This window comes from Phocoena phocoena, chromosome 4 (genome assembly GCF_963924675.1).
Source record: "Phocoena phocoena chromosome 4, mPhoPho1.1, whole genome shotgun sequence".
Taxonomy (NCBI): Eukaryota; Metazoa; Chordata; class Mammalia; order Artiodactyla; family Phocoenidae; genus Phocoena; species Phocoena phocoena.
This window is the reverse complement of record NC_089222.1, coordinates 66,052,689-66,077,773: the sequence shown is the minus strand read 5'-3', so window position 1 is coordinate 66,077,773 and position 25,085 is coordinate 66,052,689. Positions and strand designations below refer to the sequence as shown.

The following is a 25,085-nucleotide window of genomic DNA, read 5'->3' as shown; positions in this document are numbered from 1 at the left end:
CAGGACTCAGCTTGCATTTCCCCTGGATTTGTTTCTAAGTAAAGAAATATCCTGAACCACTATCTCAATTTTACCCAACCTTCATTTTTCTTTCTCTTTTTTGGCACCAAGATGCCTGTGGGACAACATATTCCCATCAGTAACAATGGCTGTCAATGAGGGTGTCTTTCCAGAACCAGAATGGGTGGAGGGGCTATATCCCCCTCAAGACCATGTATTGAAATCTCTGGGGTAAGGGTACATAGAGTTTTCAAAAGCCCCCAGGGATATCTGTTCACCTCCCTCACTCTTCATTACTTTTATTTTTAGGTTCCCCATTGACATTCCTTATTATTCTAAGAAGTAACATATAAATAATGATTATTTTACAAAGGTATTTATTGACCTACTTTCCAAATTGGAGGGGGGAATGGTTCTTTCATCCCCCACCCGTTTGCCAATTTTGTTTGCAGAATACAGGCACATAGTGTTTAATTTTATAAAGGAATACAGATTCCTTTATGTTTTGAAGTATTATCTGGATTAAAAAATATGGCAGCAATGCGTAGTGAAGCTGCCAGTGTGTGGTGTGGCCACAGCTACACACATGTATACATTAGTGAGCTCTTACCCTGGGATTCCTGGAGCAACCCATGTGTAGAAAAGTGAGGCTGTAATTGTGCTCACTGACTGTATAGCAAGCGTTTCTTCTTGAGAGAAAACAGGGCGGTGGCACAGAAAGATGACAACTGGTCTCTGCTGAGACGGCTCCCACTCAAATTAAGTCTGATTCTAGGCCTAAGGGGGTTGCATCATTTGAGTAAAAGCAAGCAGGTAAACCCTGACAATTCCACCCGCTATCTTTTTGGGTTTTTTTCATTGTCATTTGTTCTGGGAACAATGACACAATGTCTCCCAGAGATTCACTCCTGACTGGGCCATAAGCTCCTCAGTTGGTTCGGTTCCCAGGAACTCACGGGAACCCCCATCTCTCCTGGCTGGAAGCTAACTGCTGAGAGGGAGTGAGCAAGGAGTGAGCAGCCCGGTCCTGAGGCCAGTAATTTCCTTGGCCGACTAATTTCCCATTTGTGGGCCTGAGCTGTCTTAATTCAGTGTCAGGAGGTTTCAGGTAAGAGATGAGGAGTACAATGAGGAAATCAGATTTTTAAAAATAGGGGCTTCCCTGGTGACGCAGTGGTTGAGAGTCCGCCTGCCGATGCAGGGGACACGGGTTCGTGCCCCGGTCCGGGAAGATCCCACATGCCGCGGAGCGGCTGGGCCCATGAGCCATGGCCGCTAAGCCTGCGCGTCCGGACCCTGTGCTCCGCAACGGGAGAGGCCACGGTGCTGAGAGGTCCGCGTACCGCAAAAAAAAAAAAAAAAAAAAAAAAGGCCTCCATTCGCAATGCTTGGTGTCAGTTTATTATCTCTTGTAAAAATAAAATACAGTGTGTGGGTGGGAAAAAATACATAAATAAATAAAGCAAAGCTGTGTCTGAGTGCTAAAAAGATAAATAAACAAATGGCCTTTCTAGTGCTCTCAGTCAAGGGCTCTAAGACAGACTTGTGTCCTTTCTGAGGTCTTCTGCACACAGCTAGTGGAGGACACTTCCCCCTTCCAACAAAGGTTCCAGTGGTGCTCCTCCTGGCCCCTCCCTAGGCGAACAGCCCTCGGAGGCAAGTACCGCCCGTTTTAAGGCTGCATGCTCTTCACTCTGTGGTCCGATTTCCAGGTTGAAGAACCGTAAGATGATCACAGCCGGGAGAGCCCTTAGATGTTAGCTAGCATGGCCTCCCCCGTGTGCGTGAGAAGACTGAGCTCCACTGTGGGAAATGATTGGATCCCGAGGATGGCACAGACCTCGGGGCAGAGCTGGGAGCAGCTGTCAAGTCACCTGGTCTTCTCCCTGCTGAGGCTGCCTCTCACCGCGGACTGTGCCTCCAGCTGGATTATGCAGATTTGGAGCCAAGTTCCCTTCTAGTCCCTAAAGGATTTAAACTGGGCATCAGGGAGCTGTGGGCACCCTATCACATGCCTCTTTCAGGAGCAATGGAGGAGGCAGCAGCCGTCCGCACAGCACCAGCTTGCTCCCCCAGCAGCTGCCTGGGACCAGGAACCGAACAGGAGCTCTAACAGTTCTAGGACTTTATGAATCTACATTGTATTACTGTGCTTCTCGCAGCACATGAAGTTACATTCTATCTCGCCAACTGGTCTGCGAGCTCCCCAAGCAAGGGAACCGCATGCTACTTCTTTCTCAATCCTCACGTGTCGGGAGCGCAACAGCACTGCAGTAAATGAACATACGAGTTTGGGTTTGGAAGGCCTGAATCTGAATCATGGATGAACCACTTAGAGATGTGTAAACCTCAGCTTCCTGATCTGGATGAAGGAGAGAATGATCCCCGCCTTGGCCAGCGCACAGGTCAAGCAGCTAGTACTTGGCACACAGTAAATGATGGTCCCAGCACATCAGGGGGCATTTCCCCATCCTTGTTTCTCCTTGGTCCCCTAGGGTGTCACAGTCACCACAGCACATGAAGTGGAGAATGCCTGGAAGAACAGTAGGGGTGAAGCGAATTGTCCTTGCCTCCTGGAGACTCCTGGAGGCCTGGGTCAGCGTGTACTGCTTGCTGCACTTATGTCACTGCCCAGCCCTGCTCCCCCAGCCTAGCTCGGGGCCCTGGAACGCTCCTTTGGGACTTCCTTCCTCCCCAGCCCCAGCTCCAGCTGCCATGGTAACAGGTTCCAGGGTGACAAAGGAAGTTGCTCAGTCCTGTTTCCTTCTGGTCCTGTCAAGGAGGATTTTCAGACCTCACGGACTGCACTGCTCTGCACCTACCTGGCCATCTTCTGTGTTCTCACTCAGTTTGAGCTCAAACTTCCAGCAGGACCGTGTGTACTAGCCTGACCACGTGCAAGTGGAAGAAAGTCTTCTATGAGAAGATGGAGGCGGCCAAGCCGGCCGACAGCTGGGAGCTCATCATAGACCCCAACCTCAAGCCCAATGAGCTGGCCCCCGGCTGGAAGCAGTACCTGGAGCAGCATGCCTCCGGCAGGTAAGAGGAAGGTTGTGGCGGGCTGCGGAGAGCCCTGCGGCACAGCCCTGGGGGCACCTTCCAAGGGGAGGCAGAGATACGTGGAGCCCCATCCGGGGGTCAACTCAGGCTAGGGGGCAGAGAAGGAACTGCCAGGTGCATCGAACCGGCCTTAGTTCTAGTCCCAGCTGTACCACTGACTCCTGGATGCCCCTGACAAATTGTATTCTGTCTTTGGGTCTGGGTTTTCCATGGTAAATAAAGAACTGTAATTCTTCAATGCTTCTGCAATCTCTGACATTTTAAATGTTTTCATATTTTCATAATTTGTTAAAGATTGGTAGGAACTGAGTGGAGGAGGCCGTGAGGTCCACTGGGGAAAGCCTTAACTCTGGTCCTAGGTCCGTTCAGTCAACTCAGTGCAATTAGATTTGAATACAAAAAACACTTGTCCACCTGCCATGTTCTAGAAACTGGCTCTGCAGCTAACTAAGTGTGAACCTGGGCAAGTCCTTTTCCCTGCGCGGTCTCAGTTTTCACATTTGCAAAACTAGAGAGTTGGCCTTAGGTGATCAATCAAGTCCCTTCCAGTTCTTTTACATATAGGTCTGTGACAAAAAGCTTTGGGCAGGAGTTTGGTAGGTCCTTATGGCCCAGCATCACATACATTATAGGAGCTGCATGTCTATCATAAAGCAAGGAGTCCTTGAGGTCAAGACGTCCATCTGAAGCCTCTCCCTCTTCTAGAGCCTGGCTTGGGGGTGGGGACTCAGAATTCACTGCCCAAGCTGCCTCAAGCTCATCTCCAGGATCTGTATGGGCCTCTTCCCTGGGTCCATTGAATCAAGGACAGACAGTAGCCCTAGGCCCCTGGGGAGGGTGACAGGGGGCTGTGTCCTGGGGGTGTGGACACACAGACTGGGCTGTTCACACATGCTTTCATGCTAAGCTCCTTGTGCTGGCGGTGGGAACAGAAGGAGGCAGGCTGTGGGTGAGGAGCTTACACCTGTACTCCTGCCCCAAGAGCTGCAAATATTAGAGTGAACTTGCCTTTGGGACAAAAGTCAGAGAGGCAGAGGTTGGTTGGTTCATTTCAATTCAAATCCATTCAAGAGACATCTTTTGGGCACCTGTTACAGGCTGGGTCTCGGCTCTGTCTCTGACTAGCTGTGTGTGCAGAGGGCTCTTTCTCTCAATGAAATAAAAGTTTGACTAGATATCCTAAGGTCCCTTCCTACTAGGTCTGATGCTTTGAGATTTAAGATCTGAGGTGTGGCTTGAGGGAGGGGAAACATCTCTGGATTGGCTTGATTTAAAGAGGTGCAGAAGGAGGGGACTGAAGATGTGAAGCTCCGGGCTGGCTGGTGGGAGGGGTGCAAAGGGTTGGAAACTCAGGTGCAGGGGTCCAGGGGTTTGGGGCTGAGCTTCGTAGGCTCGTGGCTCCTCTTGCCTCAGGGATCAGCTGGTCCTATTCCTGGCTGGTGATCTGTGGCTTCCAGCTGGCCTCAGACAGGGCTGGAGAGGCATCACCCTTGTGCATATTCTGTGCAGAGGCTCACCCTACCTGTAAGCATTGTAACCCTGGTGCCCTGCAGCTCTGGCCTAGCACAGGGAGGCGGGATGGAGGGGGACACTCCCCTTCTGGCTCAGGACCAATCAGGATGCTCTGGCCTGCCAATCCTGCCTTGGGCTGCACTGGATACTGTGCTGTGCTTATGTTGTCTGTGGACCCCAGGGCTCAGGGCCAGGCTTGGCTTCATCTCCACCCCGCTGCGCTGCGTGGTGCTTGGCATACAGTAGGTGCTGGGTGGTGTCTGTTGGACTGAACTGAGTTCATCATCAGAGGTCCTTCAGGGCCGTCAATAGGGATCCCATAGAGGGTTAGCAGTGAGGGCAGACTCAACCCAGTGGACCCTGGACTGCCTGTAAAGCCTTGGTAACAGGGGCCTGGAAGAGCTTTATCTCAGGGATGGAAGGAACAGCCACTGGACATAATGAGTTCTCTGCCACTGAAGGGGTGCCAGCACTGGGTGGGGGCTGAGATGAAGCCTAGGCCATATGCGTCCCAGGCCACTTCCCTCCATGTTTCCTGAGGCTGGAACTCGAAGCGGCCCAGGTTAGACAAAGTGGCCTGTGTGTACGTAAATGTACATGTGTGTATGTGTGTGGAGGGGGATGCACGCCAGGATACACCTTTCCAGTCTCTTCTGTGGGCCTGCAGTGGGATCTAGGGATGATTTGTCAAGGGACGGGAGAGTGTTCTTTGTGAAGGTGCAGGGACCAAACTCTGTAGCCCTCCCCCTGCTGGTGCGCCACCCATCCACCTGGCCATCTGGTGGATTCTTGGTGATCCGTGCTTGGGACAGCTAGAGGCATCTCTTTGCCCCAGAACAGACAGGATGCATGAGTGAGATGTGTGGTCATCCCCCTTATCAGAGTCATGCGAGGTCTGAGCAGAAGGGTGCTTGTTGGACACAATTATCCGCATTTCACAGATGAGAAATAAGGCCCAGATTGGGGGGAGTGACCCCGTGCAGCATCCAGACCCATGTCCTGAGTGCATTAGGCTTGGGGGGACCAAGGCCAGGGGAGGGCCCGCAGGAGGCCGGCGGAGAGCTCTGCTGGAAGCCAGATGGCTCCAACATCTGGCTCCTGAGGATGCTGCTCCAGGCCGAGGGCAGCTCACCAGGGGGAGGCTGAGACACTTGCTCAGGCACTAATGTACCCCCGGGGCGGTAAACACTCCACCTCAACTTCCAGGTATAGGCACACAGGGCTCCTCCTTTCCAGGCTCCTCCAGGCCGGCTGTGGCTGGGAGGGAGGCCCACCTTCTCCATCCCTGCCTCCCTCCCCCGCAGGTTCCACTGCTCCTGGTGCTGGCACACCTGGCAGTCGCCCCACGTGGTCATCCTCTTTCACATGTACCTGGACCGCGCCCAGCGGGCAGGCTCGGTGCGCAGGCGCGTCTTCAAGCAGCTGTGCTACGAGTGTGGCACGGCGCGGCTGGACGAGTCGAGCATGCTGGAGGTGAACATCGAGAGCCTGGTGGACAACCTCATCACCAGCCTGCACGAGCAGTGCTACGGGGAGAGCGGCGGCCAGTACCGCATCCACGTGGCCGGCCGCCGGGATGGCGGGCCTCACCGCAGCGAGTTCTGCGAGGCCTGTCAGGAGGGCATCGTGCACTGGAAGCCCAGCGAGAAGCTGCTGGAGGAGGACACGGCCTTCTCCGGTGCCTCCAAGCCACGGGCCCAGGAGGCATCGGGCTACAACTTCTTCTCCCTTCGCTGGGGCCTCTTCTGGGCCTCACTGTGCCTGCTCATTGTCTACCTGCAGTTCTCCTTCCGAAGCTCGACCTTTTTGTAGTGGAGCTGGTTGAGGGTGGGAGGAGGGTGCGTGGGGGTGAGAGTGGGGGTGCGGTTGTGGTCCTGATTCTGCTACAGATTAAATATATAACGCTGGACAGCCCAGTCACCTCTTTGGACCTCAGTTTATTACTCTGCAGAATGTGGGTTGCTCTAGGAGATATTTAATGATCCTTCCATTAAGATTTACAGTAATGGGGGCACGGGGGGACTAAGGTGGATTTAGAACTCTCCAGGCCTGGTGTTAGTAGTTATCTCACAGGGAGGTATCTCTTCCCTGCACCTCCTCCACCTCCATCTCTACACCTCCTTTTGCTTCATTTCCGTATCCCATACCCCATTAGGACCCCATTAGGACTCCATTAGGACCCGTCTTGTCCCTGCCTGATTCTCAAGCTCATCTTCAGCTGCTTCTGAGCATCCTACCATGATTCCCCTTGGGGCGGGCAGTGGCCCACCCAAAGCAGCTTCAATCAATATTCAGTGCGTCTTGACCCGTCCCTCTCCTTGAGAGCCAGCTCCCACCATTCTGAAAACCTTCATTTTTTTACTCTGGTGTTAGAATCTGTTTGTCTGGAATTAGTTAGAGCTGCACTGTCCAATATGTTAGCCATTAGCCATGTGTGGCTAAATTTAAATTAATTAAAATAAAATGAAAAATTCTGTTCCTCAGGGGTACCAGCCATATATCAGGTATCATGTATCAAGCCATATATCTAGTAGTGGCTACTGGTAACCATATTGTACTGTGCAGGTATAGAACATATTCACAGAAATTTCTATTGAACAGCACTGGTCTAGAACTTGAAATTCCCACTTCAATGTATTTTGTCTCATAAAGTAAGAGGTGGGTACAGGTTTAAAGGCACAGCCTGAAGCCTTCTGGGGGCAGGGACAGGTGGGGTGGGGTATAGATACACAAATAAATATGTAGCCTCTGTGCTCTGTAAGTTGATTAGAATCTATGAGTCCCAGTGTAGCCTAAATTTATTTCCTGGGAAGGGAGAGTTGTAGAAATTCACCACGAGAGGATGGCTCTGTGTGTGCGTGTGTGTGTGTGTGTCTTGGCTTGGGGCCTGGAGAATATATTCCTGTGCCCTGCAGAAATGTGTGAGCTGTGGTACCACTGCTTACACATGACGCAGTATCAGGTGTGATATTGCCCTCCTATATGAAAATACCTTGTAGAAGATTCTATAGCTGTCCTAGATCCTGGGGATGCTGAGGGAAAGGGCAGATGAGGCAGATCTGGGATCCTCCAGGTGACAGTGGGGCTGTGTGTCTCCATTCAGGGGGTGCGATGATCAAGCGGAGGCATGAGCAGTGGAGACAGTGCCTGTCTCCCAGCCCCTCCCCCTTGCCCAGTCCATGAGACTGCCCCATGAGGGGGAACGTATTTGCTGTGCCTGTTCCCTCAGGCATAGCTGTGACTTAGGCAATTTGATTCATGGACTGACATCAGATGACCCTGTGCTTACTATTATCTGGAGTAGGAAAAGAAAGTGTCCCATTCACACCCCTAATTGTTCTCTGACATTCACACCTTTCTATAGCTCATCTTTAGAGTTTCTGCCCCAAGTGAGACCTGAAAACTGAAGATGAAGTTCAAGGTGGTGCGTTTGTCTGGTGGTGTGTTTGCCTGGATGTGTTTCCAGAGACGGACTGCTTTGGACACTGTGTCCCACCTGTCCGCTTATGTGCAGGCTGGCTTTACTCTTCTCCGGCTTTGGCAGGGAGCTTCTGGTGACTTGTCCGGATTCCTCTAGGGACTGAGAGCTAGGCAATCTGGAAGAATCTACCTTTCTTCGACTGGCTGCAGTAGAGGCGCAGGGAGAGCATCAGGCTGGTGTGTTTGTGAACCAGTGGGCGTGTGGGGTTGTGTTCACCTCCGCCAGCTACAGAGGAGACTCAGCTGGGCCTGTGTAGAGCGTGTGCCTCACAGGGTGTTGTTCAACTGCAGACATATGGTGGCTCCTGGGAAGAGGAATGTCAGCAGGCCAGGTATCAGGAGGTTTCCAGAGGTCTCCAACCGCTCCCAGCTTGATGAAGCAGTACCAGCGGCACCTCTTACTGAAATGGTGGGGTATAAGGTTAGGGGTAGACTGCTCAGATTGTGTCAGGGGGAGGGTCAGGCCTCAGGTGGGTCAGCAAAGGTGAGGCCTCTTCGGTGGGCCTGGGGGTTGAGGGATGAAGAGCCACTGAAAATAGTGTGGGGGTGGGGGTGGGGATAGAGTAGGTGAAATGAGATGAGATCTGAGAAAAATTCCGGAAGGTGAACGTCTCCTTCAGCAGCCACTTCTTTTCAGTATATAAATATACCTGTGTCTTCATCATATTTAACTCCAATGACCCCCTCACTGCCTTCACTTCCCTTTTGGCTATTGCCAGGTATTTTTAAATTCCTTCAAAGCCCAGTTTCTCAAAGAGTAGATTATATTTATCTCTACTTCTTATTTACTCCTTAGCTCGTGGAAGTCTCATTTCCATGTCCCTAAAACTGTCACCCCACCCCGCCATTGCCAAATCATCTCTATCTCACCTGGTCTCGCTGCTGCCTTTTACACTCCCTCCTTGAAGGTTCCGGGTCAAGGAGGGAGCACGCCCTCTTCGGTCTCCCACTTCTGTTTCCTCTCTGCTGTGATGATATTCATTCTCTCAGCATCCCTGACGTGCTGATGTTCCCTGAGATTCTCTCCCCTTGCTGGTTTGCTCTCTGTTACATACACCCGCCATGACTTAGGTTTCTACTGCCTATGAACTCCCAGTCCTTATAGCTCCTCTAAGTATTTCTACTGAGCTCCAGACCCACAGACCGATGGACCTGTCCACTGGGAGATCCCTCAGCATGACCAAAGCTGAGCTCATCATTTTGCCATCCTGTTTGCTGCTCTTACTTCAGAAATCTGGGAGGTGTCTCCTGACCTCTCTCACCACCCTACCCTATCCCGCAGGAATCGGTCACCATGCCCCGTTGAATGCTCTTCCCAAATACCTCTGAGGTTGATCTTCTTTCTTTCCTTCCCACTTACTGCTGCCCAAACTCATCATTTGTGTCCCTTGCCTCTGCAGCCTCCTTCAATATTGTCATGCCTACCACTATCCTGGGGTGATTTTCTAGTCATCGGATATGATCGGCTTTCTCCCCTGCTTGTGCTCTTTCCTGCTAGTGGATAAAACTTAGTCTCATTAGCCGGGCACACCTCATTTCCAGATACTAACAATACATATCATTTATTGAGAAGGACTCAAGAAACACTTTGCCAGAGGGCAGAGGTCCCCACTAACATCTGGATGACAGCTGGACTTCAGGCCAGCATCTGAAGACAGGGGGGGAAACTGGACTTCTAGAAACCTGGAAACAGAAACGTCTGAAAGATGTGCAAAAACTGTCTGCCAGGATGGCTGACAAGATGTTGAGGAGAGAACTTTTGCCGATACTTGGTGTGAGATTAACCCTGTGGGCATGGACATTTGTCTCTGTGATGTGGAGTGAATATTTGTTCCTCGTCTCTCATGAGGCCTATGTGAGCTGTCGAGAGAGGCCCTGTCTTACTATTCTTATTCTTTTGTTCCTGTGTATATCCTGTAACTGCATCTGAGTTATAGGTATTACAAGAAGGCAGTGCCCTATAACCCTCGTGCGTGTCTTTGCGCTGATTTTATACCGCTGAGTAAGCGTATATGGCTTGTGCCGATTGCTGGTTGGCGGTTGCTTGCAGAGTACCTGATGAAGTGGACAGTGATGCATGGAAAGGAATTTGTGCTGAGACTCAGGATATCTGGGCACCAGTCCAACAATACAGTGGAGTGAGTCAATATAAACCCATTACCAATTCAGGAAAAACTGCATGGAGGATATCCTATGGTTATACAGCTGTTATCCTTCCATTTTCATCCAAAAGTCAACATCTATCTACTCTGATCTATTTTATTCCTGGTCTGTCCTAAGTTCTAGGATTACAGAGATAATTAGACATAGTCCCTGACTTGGAGGGCTCACGGTGTATGCTAGTCAATGCTAGGAAAGGGAACAACTTTGTCATACCTGGGGATGAAGGGTCAGAGATGGTTTCTTAGACCAGTCGTGCAGGGGTATGTTTTGTAGAAACGGTCAGGGGGTCAAGGATGGGGTTGATAGGGAGCCAAGGGCATCCCAGGCTGAGAGAAGAAAAAGGAAGACCCAGAGACACAGCTTATTTCATGCTCAGGAAGAGTAAACAACCAAGTACCAGAAGAGAGCAGGATGGAGCCCAAGAGGAATCTGGCAGCACTGGCGAAAGAGGGCAGAAAAACAAGGTGGGCTGGAGTTAGGTAAAGTAAGGAGTGAGGAGGGAGCATGAGAGACATTTTATTATCATTTTTAGAACTTGTCTTTAAAAGCAAAAAAACAAAACAAAACAAGGTAGTGCTGAGCAGCAATCCTACCCTTGTGTCTTCTACAAACATTTGAATGCCTACATATTTTATACTAGGCACTATGTATGTATTAAAGGAAGCATTCAGTCTCCCCCTCTTTCTGATCACTCTCCATCCATCTTTCTTTCACACTCAAGGAGCTAGAACAGTCTCAGTTCTCGTCTTTAGGTTTAGCAATGAATGAGCTCTTCAGGTGTGCTGTGGGTAAGGAGAATTTGGGCTGCAAGTCCCCAAACTAATAACTGTGGTCAAACAACACAGAAAGATTTGTTTATTTAATGCTGAAAATCAAGTCAATTAACTAATTGAATAACCAGTGAGAGTAGACAATTTATTTCTGGTCCTAATTGTTCACGTATGCTGAATTCAGTTGAGAACAGAGTACCGCCGGTTTTCCGTTTTGCTTTTTTATTCCTTTTTGTTTGTTTCTATAATAAAAGTGAATTACTTTCTTATGATTTAAATATGTATTTATCCACATTCATTATACACATATTGTAGTTCTTTAGACAAGAGTAAATGTCCCTAATAAAATAAAATATATAAAACTTTTGATTATGTACGCTTATGTGTGTGTGTGTTCTTTTGTTTTGTTTTGATTTTTTGCGGTACGCGGGCCTCTCACCGTTGTGGTCTCTCCCGTTGCGGAGCACAGGCTCCGGACGCGCAGGCTCAGCGGCCATGGCTCACGGGCCCAGCCGCTCCGCAGCATGTGGGATCTTCCCAGACCGGGGCACGAACCCGCATCCCCTGCATCGGCAGGCGGACTCTCAACCACTGCGCCACCAGGGAAGCCCCTGTATGTGTGTTCATATATCAAAGTGTTTATATGAAAGATGAGAAAGAGAAAAGCAGCCTGCGAGCCGGCCTCGCACTCCCAGCTATGCCATGGTGCTCTCCTGTTGAACATAACTCCACTGAGCAGCAGCCTCAGACCAGACCACTCTGGGATGACACTAGATCAAGGCAAGCATAAGACCACTCCGTAGTCACATCTGAATATAGATAAGAACACAAACAAGGTCCAAACCACAAAAACGACTTACAACCCCCTATTCCGGCCACTATGAGGGGCTGCTACCTTACCAGTCACAACTTCAGCTTGCTTCCTCTCTGTCTTCTCACCTTCTAGATAAGAATCATTAAGATTTCCAACCATAAAATATTCTCCACTTTCTGACAGCATCCAATCCAGAGCAAAGTCACTTACAGCCTTCCCTCACCTGACACATGCCCCAGTGCTAGAGTGTGCCTGCTCTAAACCCTCTTACTGAGATGCTTCATGGTTCCCAAGGGCATCCTCCCTCTTTGCAATGAGTCAAAAAATCCAACTTTGTTCAGTGACACGTGTGTTTAAATTTAAAATGGGTGTTTCTAAATCTTAGGATAAAAATGAAATAAAATATATTTGCAGTTTATTTAGAAATTAGGGAGGAAAGCATCACATATAAAAATTATTTCTGTTTTAATGCTCCTTAGTTCTTTAAAAACTTATTTCACAGTATTGTTAGACTTTTAAAAATTGTTTTCCCATAGAAAGTTATACAACAAATGTCTATTCTAATACTGGTTATCTCTGCATCTTTAGAAAATACATTTTCGTTCACATTCTTATATCTATTTCAAGAAAGTTTCACGAGTTATTAATTCTTTTGGTAGATGGGGAAGAATTTCACATACTCTCTTTCCTGTCAACTTGGATTTCTAGTTTTGTTAGAATAATCTAGTATTTTATAAATAAATTAATAAAATACTTGATAGCTCATACACTCTCTTTCAAGAATTATATTAGACAAATGAGTTATGTTTCATAATATTAATTGAATAATCAACTCTTAAATCATATAGGTTTACTTCTCCTCACCATCTTTATACAAGCCGACTCCACTTTTGAGTTCTTTATTTTGATTTATTCTCTTCCTTTCTTACTTTTGTGAGTAATATTTTCAGAGAGAGAGAGAGTATGTGACTGGTCTGCCTATCTGAGAATGGCCTTTTTTTGCTCTTATCCCCCCTAAATAGATTGGCCAACATTACTTTTTATCATAACAATCTCTTTTTTCTCTCAAAACTTGGTAGGCATTATTTCAATGTCTTCTGGAATTTATTGAGGTAGAAAAAAAATCCATTATCAGCCTAATGTTTCTTTCCTTTTACATTGCCTAATGTAATATATAAAAAAAAATCATGCAATAACTTCACAAGTCTTGTAGAGGATATAAGCTGGAGAGTTTCTAAGGTTTTGCTTGTTTGTTTGTTTTATTGTTTCTTGTAGTAACTTTGTCCATAGGGGAGAGAGAGGCATTTACTCTGATTCTTTAGACTGTTTTCACGTATCTCCCCATCAGCCTGAAGTAAAACCCTATTCTCTCCCTACTTTGCATTTGATTATGCCAGTGAGGAACCTGCAGAGTTTGGAAGGTTTGCAAAATAGGTGGGTGCACAGGCTGAGTTCACCATCTTGGACCTCAAATTACTAGTTGCTAATTTGCATTTAAAAAATCTACTCCTGTAAACTAATTTGAATATTCACTAGAACAAGATAGTTATAAGTAAATAACTGATATAGATTTAGATGCATATTAGGTGATCTTTAAATAATTATTTTTTAATAATAAGTATACTTGTCTTTGGATTTGGGACCCATGCAGATAATCCAGGATGATCTCATCTTGACATCCTGAACTGATTATATCTGCAAAATAAGGTTACATTCACAGGTTCTCAACACTGGCGATGACCTGGGGGCAAGGGACCCCTCACATGTGAGACCTTCTTGGAAGCACCTTGCAAAGGGAGTGAGATTTCACTGCCATGTGGGTTCAAAAAGGTGATTAGGTCAGTGACTCTGAGACCAGCTATAAATGTGACGTTGATTATGAGTACAGGTTCATGAGGTTAGAGGGTATTCAGGTTAAATATGAGAATGGTTTGTATTAGAAATGCGTTTTTCCAACTTTGCTTCCCCTTCAAGCTCTTTGTTTCTATGAAACTTTGTTGCAGAAACCTGTTCAATGAAATAGAATTCCTGTCACACACTGGGTCCCCCTGCCTCTGCAGTCCCCGTGGCCTGTGTGCAGGGAGCCCAGGACCTAATTTGGGAAGCCTAGGAAGCCTTTATAACACAGGTTATAAAGTGTCTGAAGTTCCTTCTAGTGCTAATTGTTTGATTCTATGGCTCAGATAGTAATCTGTATAATTTCCTAGATTGCGACTTTTTTCAAAACCAAGGATTGAGTTTTGGTCATCTCTGAATCCCCAACACAGTGTCTGGCACAAAGTGCTCCATAATCAAATGTGTGAAGGAAGAGGTTTTTGTCTGAGTACTTCTTTACAACCCTAGCACCAAGCACAGTTCTCTCCGCATAGTGGGTGATTTAAAGAAGTTGAAGGAAATAAACGAAGGAATGAATACAATCCCGCCCTAAAATTTTAGATGAAGTTGTCTTCTACCATTTGAGCCAGCAGAGGGCAGTCGAGCTCAGTTTAACAACAGCTTCCTCAGGGTAAGCTGAAGCAGCCACGCTTAGCCATGGCCTTGAGGAGCAGGTCCAGTTGTTTCATGGGATTAGGAAATGCACAGCCAGAAAAGGATGGAAACACAAAGCATGAAGGCCCAACACATTAATCCCCAAAGCTTTCTCTCTAGGATAATACTCTTGTCAGGGAATAAGGTTTTGTTCCAGGCTGATGGGGAGATACATAGATAACAGGGCAGGAACTGCCAATCTTACAACATGATTTCAACCACTTGGGTGCAAGGGATTCAAGAAACTTCACAGAAATAACATAAAACTAAGAGAATCAGAGGATCTGACTCTAATACTAGTTATGTGGTTTTGAGAGAGACCCTTCCCTTCTCTTGAATTCAATTTTCCAATGTGTAAACCCAGGGGAGGCACTAGATGCTTTTGAAGGTCCTGGTCTGTGGTTGGGTCCACTTCTGGCCGCAGTCCTGCCTCTGCCCTCAACAATTGGTGTTGTATCAGGAAAGCCAGTGAAGCAGGTGCTTTGGCCCTGACGGGGCCAAGCCAAGTCCATTGTGCTTGGGGGTCCCCAAGTCAAAGGTGGGAAAGAGGAGAACGGTAAAAGGGAGAAGGAACTGAGCAGAGTGAGATGAGAGAAGAACAGTGGTGGGCGGTAGTTTGTGACTCCACCATTTTCTACAAAGGTGGAGCCCATTCTAGTAGCAGACTATAATTCAGTTCTTAAAATATAGAGACCTATAAGTCAGAATCTTTGCAGTTTGGTCCCAGGCATCTGTGCTTTTAAAATGTTTCCCAGGCAATCCTGGTGTGAAGCTAGAGTTAAGATCCACCAGTCTAGGTTAAGATTATAGTCTGAGTGTGGGAAATATTGGAGCTGTAGAAGGGATACTTTCACTCCATGGGGCACTTCTGTGTTTATATAGCCCCTATCATGCCGTTTCAAAGGGGGAGGAGCGGGTCTCAGGAGCACGTCGAAGAGGAACTTCGCCATCTGTTGTGTACTATTCCAGGAACAGGGCCATAGGTCTCTGGCCTCATTTCTCAATCCCCATTGGTCAAGACAGCTCTTCCCCTGCCAACTGCACTGGGAAGGCTCATGCAAGACCTGAGACTTAACACCTTGTTTTTAGGAGGAAAATAGATAAAGAGAACTGGGAGACGTTCGCTGGGTGGCACAGTCGGGCAGAGCACAGCTCGATTTCATTTCACTGGGGAGCTCTGAGCAAAAGCCATAGATCAGCAAGTGGGATGCTTCTGCAGAGTCCAATGGACCTACAAAGAGAAAGGAATCTGAGAGGATAATTAGGGGCAAAGTCTCCTTGCTTGTCTCTGGTAAGAGAGAAAATGTTGGAGTGGCAGACAGGGATCTGACATCAGCCCAGCTCTGCACTAACTATGTAACTTGAGGCCTCCATTCCCTTGTTTGGTTGATATTAACACATGATCAAACATGAAACTACGCAGAGGTAAGTCAGCAGTGGTACTCTCTTCTATTGTGTGCCAGGGACATACGTGTTCCTCATTGGTTGGTGGATGTGTCCTCCCTAGGTCTTCCAGTGAAGTCCCTTATCTTTCCAATGACTATATTAGCATATTCATATGACAGCTTCAGTTAGTTTTTAGCAGATAGGAACAATTACACAGAACAGTGTTCAGGGTTTTTTCCTTTGCTGAAGCTCAGAGATTACTAAGGGATCAACAGATATGTGTTCCTGAAGGTATCCGCTACCTAGGGTTGGGGGTCAAGCGATACAGTCCTCAGCTACCTGAGGTTTGTTCTACCTACAGAATCCACAGACACCTCACATATAAGAAGAAGAATTTTTCTTCTACTAAATCAACATTTTTCAGCAACTACTCTATGCTTCACATTCTTATGGTCTCTGAGGAAGATACAAATATGACAGAAACAAGATTTCTACTCTCAGTGAAACTCTAGGCTCATAGATGAGACATACAGACTCTCAAGGAACAGAAATGTGAAGTGACCTAGAATGGTCTCTACTAGAGGCACAAAAGACACACCCTTGGGCACAGGAAGGGACCATAGTAATTCTAAGTGAGAAGCTCTTGACTTAAAGTAAGCTGTATGATGTTAACAGTCAGAGGTGGGTCCAAGGTATTCCAGGTGGAGGGAGTAGCATGTACACAAAAGTGGATGCGGGAAACTGCAGAGTGTGTACAGGGAAGCACAGGTGGTGGTGGGGAATGGGAAAGTGGAGAGGTTAGGAGTGACACAGAGCGAGACGACTGAACAGGACAGTTAGGGTCTGAGGAAACATGACCGCCAGGCTGATGTGTTTACATTTGAACTAGCTGGCACTGGGGAGTCATTGAGAGCTTCTGAGCTGGAAGTGATGGGATAGAGACCAGAGAGGAGACTACTGCAGGAGACCAGGCCTGAGCTGTCATCACTCACCCACCCATGGAAGAAGTTCACCCCTGGGCTTCATTCAGTGACCCCTTCACCCTCCACTGTCTAAAGCGATCACTTTAGGCCAGGCTTTGTGGAAGTTGGTGAAAGCCAATTTGGCGGGAAAGTCTGGCTTCTCTACCATCAGCAACTCCAGGGGCATGAGCTGACACTCTTCCAGCTGAAATCCACCTCAGCAGAAGCCCTTAGAGAATTGCAAGTTCTCATTCTCATGCTGCAGGGTGGTAGGGTTGCTCTAGGAGGAAAGGTCCTTAGGGTATCATCACCTAAGCACCCTTGCCCTTGGGCAGGAGGGGTTTGCGTGCTCCCTATAGCCTGCCCCCAGCCCCAGCAGCACATCCAATAAATCTGCCTCTTCCCCAAGTGATCTCCCAACTTTACTTAGGTCAAAACTGTCCTTTAGGCGACTATAAGCAAGAAGACAATTCAGCATATATATTCACACTAAAGGGTTAATAACTTTCAAGTTTTAATATGCTACGTCTCCAAGAAAATGTAGAGAAGAGACTATTTTCTAATAGTCTGATAGTCATAGACTAATTCTAAGGGTTGAATTTCAGTCTGCTGCATTTCTGTGAGAGATCTTCCTGGATCTTCAGATCATACCCTACAGTGTCCTCAGAGGAAGGGCAGTCTGACTAGTTGGGTCAGAGCATCATTGAGGACACTCTAGCTTCCAGAAGCTGGCTCATTGAATATCAACCCAGGCGCTGGCTGACGGCCTCCCTCTGGGCAGCAACAACAAAAACAGGACTTTATCTTTTCATCATGTTTTATGGATAACCAAGCACTTTCACTTTCACTTACACTTACAATGTCTGACCTGGTTCTTAAATCATATTATAGCAAAAGCAAGGATTATCAGGCCCATTTTAAGCAAGAGAAAACTGAGGACTTAAGTCTAGGGCCTCAGACATCCAGGCCAGAGCTTTTTATACTATACCATGTTGCTCTTCCCCACCGCCTATAATTCTCACTTTATTCTGACTTGGAAGTAAAATGGTTTTTCACTTACAAAATGTCCAAGAGAAGTTTTTGTCAGAAATCCACTTCCTGCCCTCTCAGAAATTTGTGGAACTTGAAAGCATTTTAGGGAATGTCTAGACCACTTGTTACCAATTGTTCTTCTCATTTCCTTAACTTGAGATCCAAGCAAACCATTAGCACATCTGGTCAACTGTACTTCAAAATAAACTTTACACCTAACCAGTCCTCAGCTCCTTCATAGCTGTCACTCTTGCCCAAATACCATCTGCTCTTGCCTGAACTAGTCTGGGGAATAAGGTCCCCCAAACAAGCACAAACCACCTTCCCTTCCATGGAAACAGGCCTTGGGGGTTGGCTACAGTAGTCTCGGGTTGGAGGTATGAAATGCCTTTATGCCAAGCCAGCCAGCTTGGGTATTTAAGGGAGAATGTGTCCCTTCCATCCTGGCTCTTCTTTTCTCTTAAATGATTCTTAGACTCCTAAGTTATCTTCCTGACTCTGCTGCTCTCTTATAGTTAATTCTCCACTTTAGCAGAAGGCATTGATTTAAAAAAAATCAAATCAGGTCAATCCCTTGCTCAAAATCCTCCAGTGGTTTTCTTACCATGGTCTTCAAGGCTCTATGTGATCTGGCCCCTGTCTGCCTTGCTGGTCTCATCTCCCAGCCCTCTCTGATTCACCCGCTCTGTTCGAGTTCCCTTGCCTTGTTTCTGATGCTTGAATGTACCAAGCATGCTTCTACCTCAGGGCCTTTGAAGAGATTGTCTTTCCACCTGACAAGGAAATACCTTTATTCAGATATTTGCATGTCTAGCTCCCTCACCTCATTCAGGTCTCTGCTCAAATGGTTCCTCCTCAGGAGGGTTTTCCCCGAGTCATCATGCTTTATACCTTGTGTTAATTCTTAGCAACTTGAACATAATTAATTAATTGATGTGTTTATTGCTTGTCTTTCTCACTAGGACTTTGTCTATCTAGTTCACTACTGTATTATGAACCTCTCAAGCAGTGCAGATTCTCAGTACTTATTTGCAGAAAGAATTTGAGTGAATCAAGTTTACAGACGGAGAGACTGAGTCCAGGTGGGGAGGGCAGGTCAGCACCAGAAGCAAGATGCAAGAGCAAATTTTCCTTCTAATAGGCCTGCGAAATTCCCGCTGCATCCGGCTTCCTCCCTCATATTACATAAAAGCCAGCTTCTTTTCCAATATAAAGTTCTCAATCTGAGAAACAGCATTTTAACATCACAGTGTGCTCTACTTTGCCCCTTTGTCTTCTCAGAGTCAAGCTTGTTGATGATCAGGGCTGGAAAGAACCACAAAGGTTGCCTATCGAGCCTACTATTTTGCAGATGAAGAAACTAAGGCCCAGAGAGGAAGCCCCCAGCTGGACTGTGGCAGAACCAGAACTAGAACCCAGGTCTCTGGACTCCAAATACAGTTACTTTCTGCTTCCCTGCACTGCTTAATACTGAACACCTGATTACTCATAGAGTTTATTGGCTCTTAACTAAAATGAGTTTTTGCTCCTCAGATTGGCAGGTAGTCACCCCCAAATGTACATTTCACAGGGAAGTGGGAAATCATATCCCGATTGGAGAGCAACACATGAAAGGGGCCTAGATGCCCCCTCGAGGCCCTTGCATCCTGGCTGTAGACTGCTCAGCCAGGAGGTGTCTCCGGCATCCCTGAGTCAGGGGAGGAGGAAAGTTGCTAAACTGACCAGCAGCCTCCCTCAACCTTGCCACTTCCTGCCCGGGTGCCCTTGTGCGAGGCAGAGGCAGCTGTGCTCTCAGGGACTCAATTGCCTCCTCTGTGAGGTGGGGCTAGCATGCCCTGTCATACTGGATGAGAAAATACTTTGTGAACCACAGAAGGCTGCACAAGGATGGGGTCTATCATTCTTAGTGACCAAGGTCTGGGAAATAGGGTCCCCAGTACAACCACAGACAGCACCCCCCTGACCCCCTCCAGCCTTTGGGACTTGGAAGCAAGACCCTGGGGGTCGGCTGCAAAGGTCTCAGGTTGGGGAAATTTCAAGTGTCTTTGTGCTAAATCAAACTTTATGCAAAACTTGGCCATGGGGAGGGGGCTTAAGGAAGAATTTGTGTCCCCTTTTGTTCTTCTTTCTTTCTTAAGTGGTTCCTAGACTCCTAACAATTTGAGGATTATAAAACTAAACAGAACAAAAGCCCGGAAGTCATCTCATCCACAGCTCCAGCACTTCAGTAAAGGTATGAGGGAAGCCACCCAGACTTACTATTCCCAGGTAGGTACTTAAACAGCTAAAGATCATGAGTATTTTTTTTTAAATACCAAATCATTCCACTTACATAAAGTTCAGAAACAGTCACAACTAACTTATCATGAAAGACATCAGAAGGGTACTTGCCTCTCGAGGAGCAATGGACTGAAACGGGGCACTCAGAAACTTTGAAGGTGATGAAATATTCTATATCTTCATTCGCACGTTGGCTTCATAGGTTTATAGGGGTGTCAAAGCTCACTGAACTGTACACTTAAGACCTTTGCATTTTACTGTATATAAATTAGACTGAAATAGACTGACTAAACTGGAATGTTTTCCTTGTAACTTCTGATATTGCATTGTATGTTGCATTTTCTTTGTTCCTGAAAAATATGGAATGCTTCAAGAATTTCTGTGTCATCCTTGCTCAGGGGTCATGCTAATCTTCTCTGTATCGTTCCAATTTTAGTATATGTGCTGCTGAAGCGAGCACCATGAGTATTTTTTATGAGAAATAGCTGAGAAGGAAAGAGGAAGTAATGGAAGGAGGGGCTTAAGAGAGGAAGAGACCAGAGGCAGAGACTGGGATAGATATTGGGTAGGCAGAATGGGAAGGGAGGGAGACGTGCAGAGAAGGCAGAAGGAAGCCAGATAGAACCAGAACAAAGTCAGAAAATGACTGGGGAGAGGGAAGTACAACAGAGAGGAATGAGGATAGGGAGTGGGGAAAGAAAGTAAAAAGGGGATTGAATAAGGAAGATTTGGAGAGAGAAATTCAGAGAAAGGTTTGGGAAAGGAGAAAGAGGAAAAAGGAGGATAAAGATGTGGAAGGAGAGGAGCAGGCATCTGGGGAGAGAAGTAGAATAGAGCATAGAGCAAGATGGAGGGGCTACTATTTGTTCTTTGGCTGGCTCCTGTTTTAGGAAAATTCTTCTCTACTCAATGGGGCTGCCAAGGGCAAGCCTTGAGTGGAAGAGATGTGAGATCATTTGAGGGTGCCTTGGGACCGTTGGGTTGACATAACTAGACTCTGAATCCGCAGCTAGAGGCCTAGGAGGGTTCCAGGATATATAGAGAAAATAACATGCATTGTGTTCTGCAGTCTGAGATCCTTTGCTCTCCCAGACTATTCCAACACATGTGAGTGACTTTTTAATGCCTTACTTGTTCTAAGCCTTGTCTGGACTCACCAAGCCCTGGAAGCTTTAGCACTCCTTGCTGTGCCTTCTCTTATTGCTCTAGCTTACAGACACAAAAAGAAAAGGTGACAATTATTCAAGCCATTCAGGACACCTCCCAACCCCTCCTGCCTCTCAACACTGTGGTCTTGGTCTAAGTATTGAGAATACATATGTGATGCCTGGCTGGTGACAGGATTAGTCAAGTTCTCTGCTTCACTTGGTTTCTGAAGATACAGGAATGTTTTTCAGCTCTTATGAACTTGAAGCTTATAAAATGCCAGCCCTTGAAGAGCCTGCAGGGATCATCTGGTCCGTGCCAGGACATTAGCTGGCCATTCCTTGATAAGGAATTATTCTGGGGAAAAAAAAAAGAAAAGGAAAAGCTACCAGAACTCTGATCAGGACAGCAAACATCTAACTAGACCACAACCAGAATTCCACAACAGCATTTCTCAAACTTCCTTTTTATTTGTGTGGGGAGTAGGGGAGCGCTGTTGATGCTTTCTTCACACAGAGGCTTACAATAACGGTCACTTACATTCAAGGGATTCCTGGACTTCCGTATGTCCACACTGGGAGTCCCTGACCTAAAATGGCTACAACTAGCCAGGAATCCATTAGAAAACTCAGAGTTGAGTGAAAAGAATCCTAGTTTGGAATGTGGAGGTCTGGTCCTTGCTCCAGCTGTGTACTATGTGAGCCAGAGAATTTCACTGCCCATTTCTAGGCTCAGTGACTCACACCCTGAAGTTTAGTAGATGTTTTCTGAGATTTCTTTCTAGCTCCAAGTTTCTAGCACCAAAATGAAGTCAATCTGACATTTTTTTCCTTTAGCATTTTTTGTCACAGTCGAATGGCAAGCAGACTACAAGTGTCTCTGCTGCTGAGAAAGAGGGATGGAGGGTGAGTTTAAGGTACTCTTCCATTATAAGGAAAAGTGAAGTTCTTTTAGAGCCCCATTACATCTTAATCTACAAGACTCTTTACAGAGTTAATGGAGAAAGGTGACTTAGTCTTTCTAAAATCCACACTCCATTTTCAAATCTGTTCTTAGAGGAATGCTTATGACATTCACTGTCACAAAGCATGCTTGTAACCATCTCCACTTGTCACACTCATATACTTTTGCATTTGGTTCTCCTAAAATGCTTGAGCATGAGGATGGATAGAATTGTCTGGGCACATTTATGTGTATGTGGCTGAGTGTGTGGTAGTGCATCTGCTTCTCCAGGGGCTGAGTGTTTGAGTGTGTGTAATTAAGTGTGCACATGTGTGAGTGAAATTATAGAATGTGTATGTGCGTAGCACTGAGTGACTATAAAAAGATTGTGTAGATGGTGTGACGTGTGGAATTGTGTGTGCCTGTGCCTGTGCAGGATTTAATTTTTTTAAATAAGCCACTTTTGATTGTGTACCCTCCTCTCACTTCTGTGATTGATTTCACGAGGGTAATGGTGCGTAAAAGCGCTGGTGAGATCTGGGGGCGCCTCCTAGTCTGACGTCAGAGAGAGAGTTTAAAAAGGGGGAGACGGAGGAGAGCATACAAGCCGCTTTAGGAGTCGCGAGGTTCAGAGCCGTTGCTGCTGCCTGCGATCAGCTCCTAGAGTTTGACCAACCGCACTCTAGCTCGGCTTCTCCGGCGCCGCCGAGATGCTGTCCTGCCGCCTCCAGTGCGCGCTGGCCGCGCTCTCCATAGTTCTGGCTCTGGGCGGTGTCACCGGCGCGCCCTCAGATCCCCGACTCCGTCAGTTTCTGCAGAAATCCCTGGCTGCTGCCGCTGGGAAGCAGGTAAGGAGACTCCCTCGACGTCTTCTTTCCCCTCTCCAGAACCTCTCAACCTTCCCTAGCCTTGCCTCTGATCCCTTGGGTGAATTTAAGAGGTGCTCTCAAAGAGTGCCGGTGCTTTTCTGGGTCCCTTAGCTACCAAAGCTCACAGGAAAACTTTCAAAGTCCAGAATCCCTTATTACCTCTTTGTTTCCCCTGATCAGCGCAGTAGGTCACTGTTCAGGTGAGTTCTTTAGCATTCAAGAAAATTCCAAGACCTTGGTAACTGAGCTCGAAGGGATGATGGCATTGATTCCCGGCGCTGACCGCGGGAGGTGCTGACCCAGGTGCTGAAAGCACGGACCTCTGAAGCTGCTACTGTCCTAAGCACCACCTCCCTCCCATGCAGCGGGGTTGGGGGCTAACTGGCACTTTACAGCCAGAACACAGTATGTTTACGATTGTGAAAGGTCTCGTTCTCCACAGCTGACTTAGTAAAAATGGTAAGAACAATTCTAGTTTGTAGCTCATGATATGGAAATTGAGTTAAACAAACTGTTGGCTCATGTTGAAAAACTAACGATCTATTTCTTTCTATGTGTGTATTTTAAACCTACAGAAGCAGAAAACTTGCAGAAACATTTGAGTTTTTAAAGCTTCTTTGTGTACTTGGTGATTATAACAACAGCCTTTGTTTTTATATCCTTAACCAATTTTAAGTGTGAAAAAAAATTGCACAGCTGTGAAAATTGGGGTTTGGGTGTGGTTAAATCTGTTTTTCAAGCAGGCTTTTCCATTTCTTCTTCTCCACCATCCTCATTCTTATCCTCTCTCTCTCTCTCTCTTTCGCTCTTCCTTCCACCCCATGCAGGAATTGGCCAAGTACTTCTTGGCAGAGCTGCTCTCTGAACCCAACCAGACAGAGAACGATGCCCTGGAGCCTGAAGATTTGTCCCAGGCTGCTGAACAGGATGAAATGAGGCTGGAGCTGCAGAGATCCGCTAACTCGAACCCAGCCATGGCACCCCGAGAACGCAAAGCTGGCTGCAAGAATTTCTTCTGGAAGACTTTCACATCCTGTTAACTTTACTAATTATTGTTGTCTGTATAAGACCTCTGATTCCTCTCCTCCAAACCCCGTCTCTCCTCCCTAATCCCTCCAATCCCCAGTAAGACCCTTGCATTAGGAATTGAAGACTGTAAATACAAAATAAAATTATGGTGAAATTATGAAAAAAAGGATTTTGGTTTCTTATTGAGTTAAACCTTTGTGTTCAATACTGTATGATTAACTTCATTTGTGATTTCAGTCAAGTTCTTTGAGATATGCACTCCAAATCTCACAGACATACTGTTTAAAATTCCCTGTGGTAATAAAAGTTATGTTTTAAATGGCAACCTAGATAGTTTGGGTTATTATAAACATAAATAATCTCAATTAACTCTATGAATTCTAGTTTTAATCCAGCAGTAGTTATTGGAAGGGGCTGCCACAAACATCAATTACATTTTAAATACACTTAAAATTATATGTTGAAATGAGTATTAGTATTAATGGGTAGGCAGGCTGAAATGTCCAACTAACCACCAGGCTGATATGTAAAATAAATGATATATAAAAAATAGAAGGGAAAAATCACTTAGAAGTTGGAGGAAAGAAGCTGGCTTAAATAGCTAAAATAAAGTTCTGAGCTTTTAAGATGTGTTTATAGTTTGTGAACATTTATCTAGAGAAGAACATTGCTTTAATATCTTCTTTGACAATCCTCTCTGTAACTGAACAAGGTTAAATGACTGCTTCTGTTTTAAAAGTAAGCTCCTGGGCTTCCCTGGTGGCGCAGTGGTTGAGAGTCTGCCTGCCGATGCAGGGGACACGGGTTCGTGCCCCGGTCCGGGAGGATCCCGCATGCCGTGGAGCGGCTGGGCCTGTGAGCCATGGCCGATGAGCCTGCGCGTCCGGAGCCTGTGCTCCGCAATGGGAGAGACCACACCAGTGAGAGGCCCGCGTATGGCAAAAAAAAAAAAAAAAGGAAGCTCCTAAATTTTTTTCCTCAGGGGGAAATACCAACTTAATTATAAGATTCCAACATGAGAGCTATGGGTTGCAAGAAACATGTGTGTTGGGTCACCTCAGTGAATGCAACACTATTGAAGGTATCAGAGTACAATATCATAATTGCAGAA

At 46.7% G+C, this 25,085-nt stretch overlaps 2 protein-coding genes and 1 non-coding gene across 3 annotated transcripts; 2 read left to right on the top strand and 1 right to left on the bottom strand.

Moving 5' to 3' along the window:
• The first annotated feature begins 1,682 nt into the window (after positions 1–1,682).
• On the top strand, positions 1,683–6,384 carry RTP2 (receptor transporter protein 2). Its single transcript, XM_065875831.1, has 3 exons — positions 1,683–1,723; positions 2,872–3,039; positions 5,877–6,384. The coding sequence occupies exons 1-3, from the start codon at positions 1,683–1,685 to the stop codon at positions 6,382–6,384; spliced, it is 717 nt and encodes a 238-aa protein (XP_065731903.1).
• Positions 6,385–20,341: 13,957 nt separating this feature from the next.
• LOC136122999 (U6 spliceosomal RNA) lies at positions 20,342–20,448 on the bottom strand. Its single transcript, XR_010655881.1, has one exon. It is a non-coding gene; the product is annotated as a U6 spliceosomal RNA (small nuclear RNA).
• A 2,227-nt stretch (positions 20,449–22,675) lies between these two features.
• SST (somatostatin) lies at positions 22,676–24,140 on the top strand. Its single transcript, XM_065876586.1, has 2 exons — positions 22,676–22,924; positions 23,773–24,140. Exons 1-2 carry the CDS (start codon positions 22,787–22,789, stop codon positions 23,983–23,985), a joined length of 351 nt encoding a protein of 116 aa, XP_065732658.1. The 5' UTR covers positions 22,676–22,786; the 3' UTR covers positions 23,986–24,140.
• The last annotated feature ends 945 nt before the right edge of the window (positions 24,141–25,085 follow it).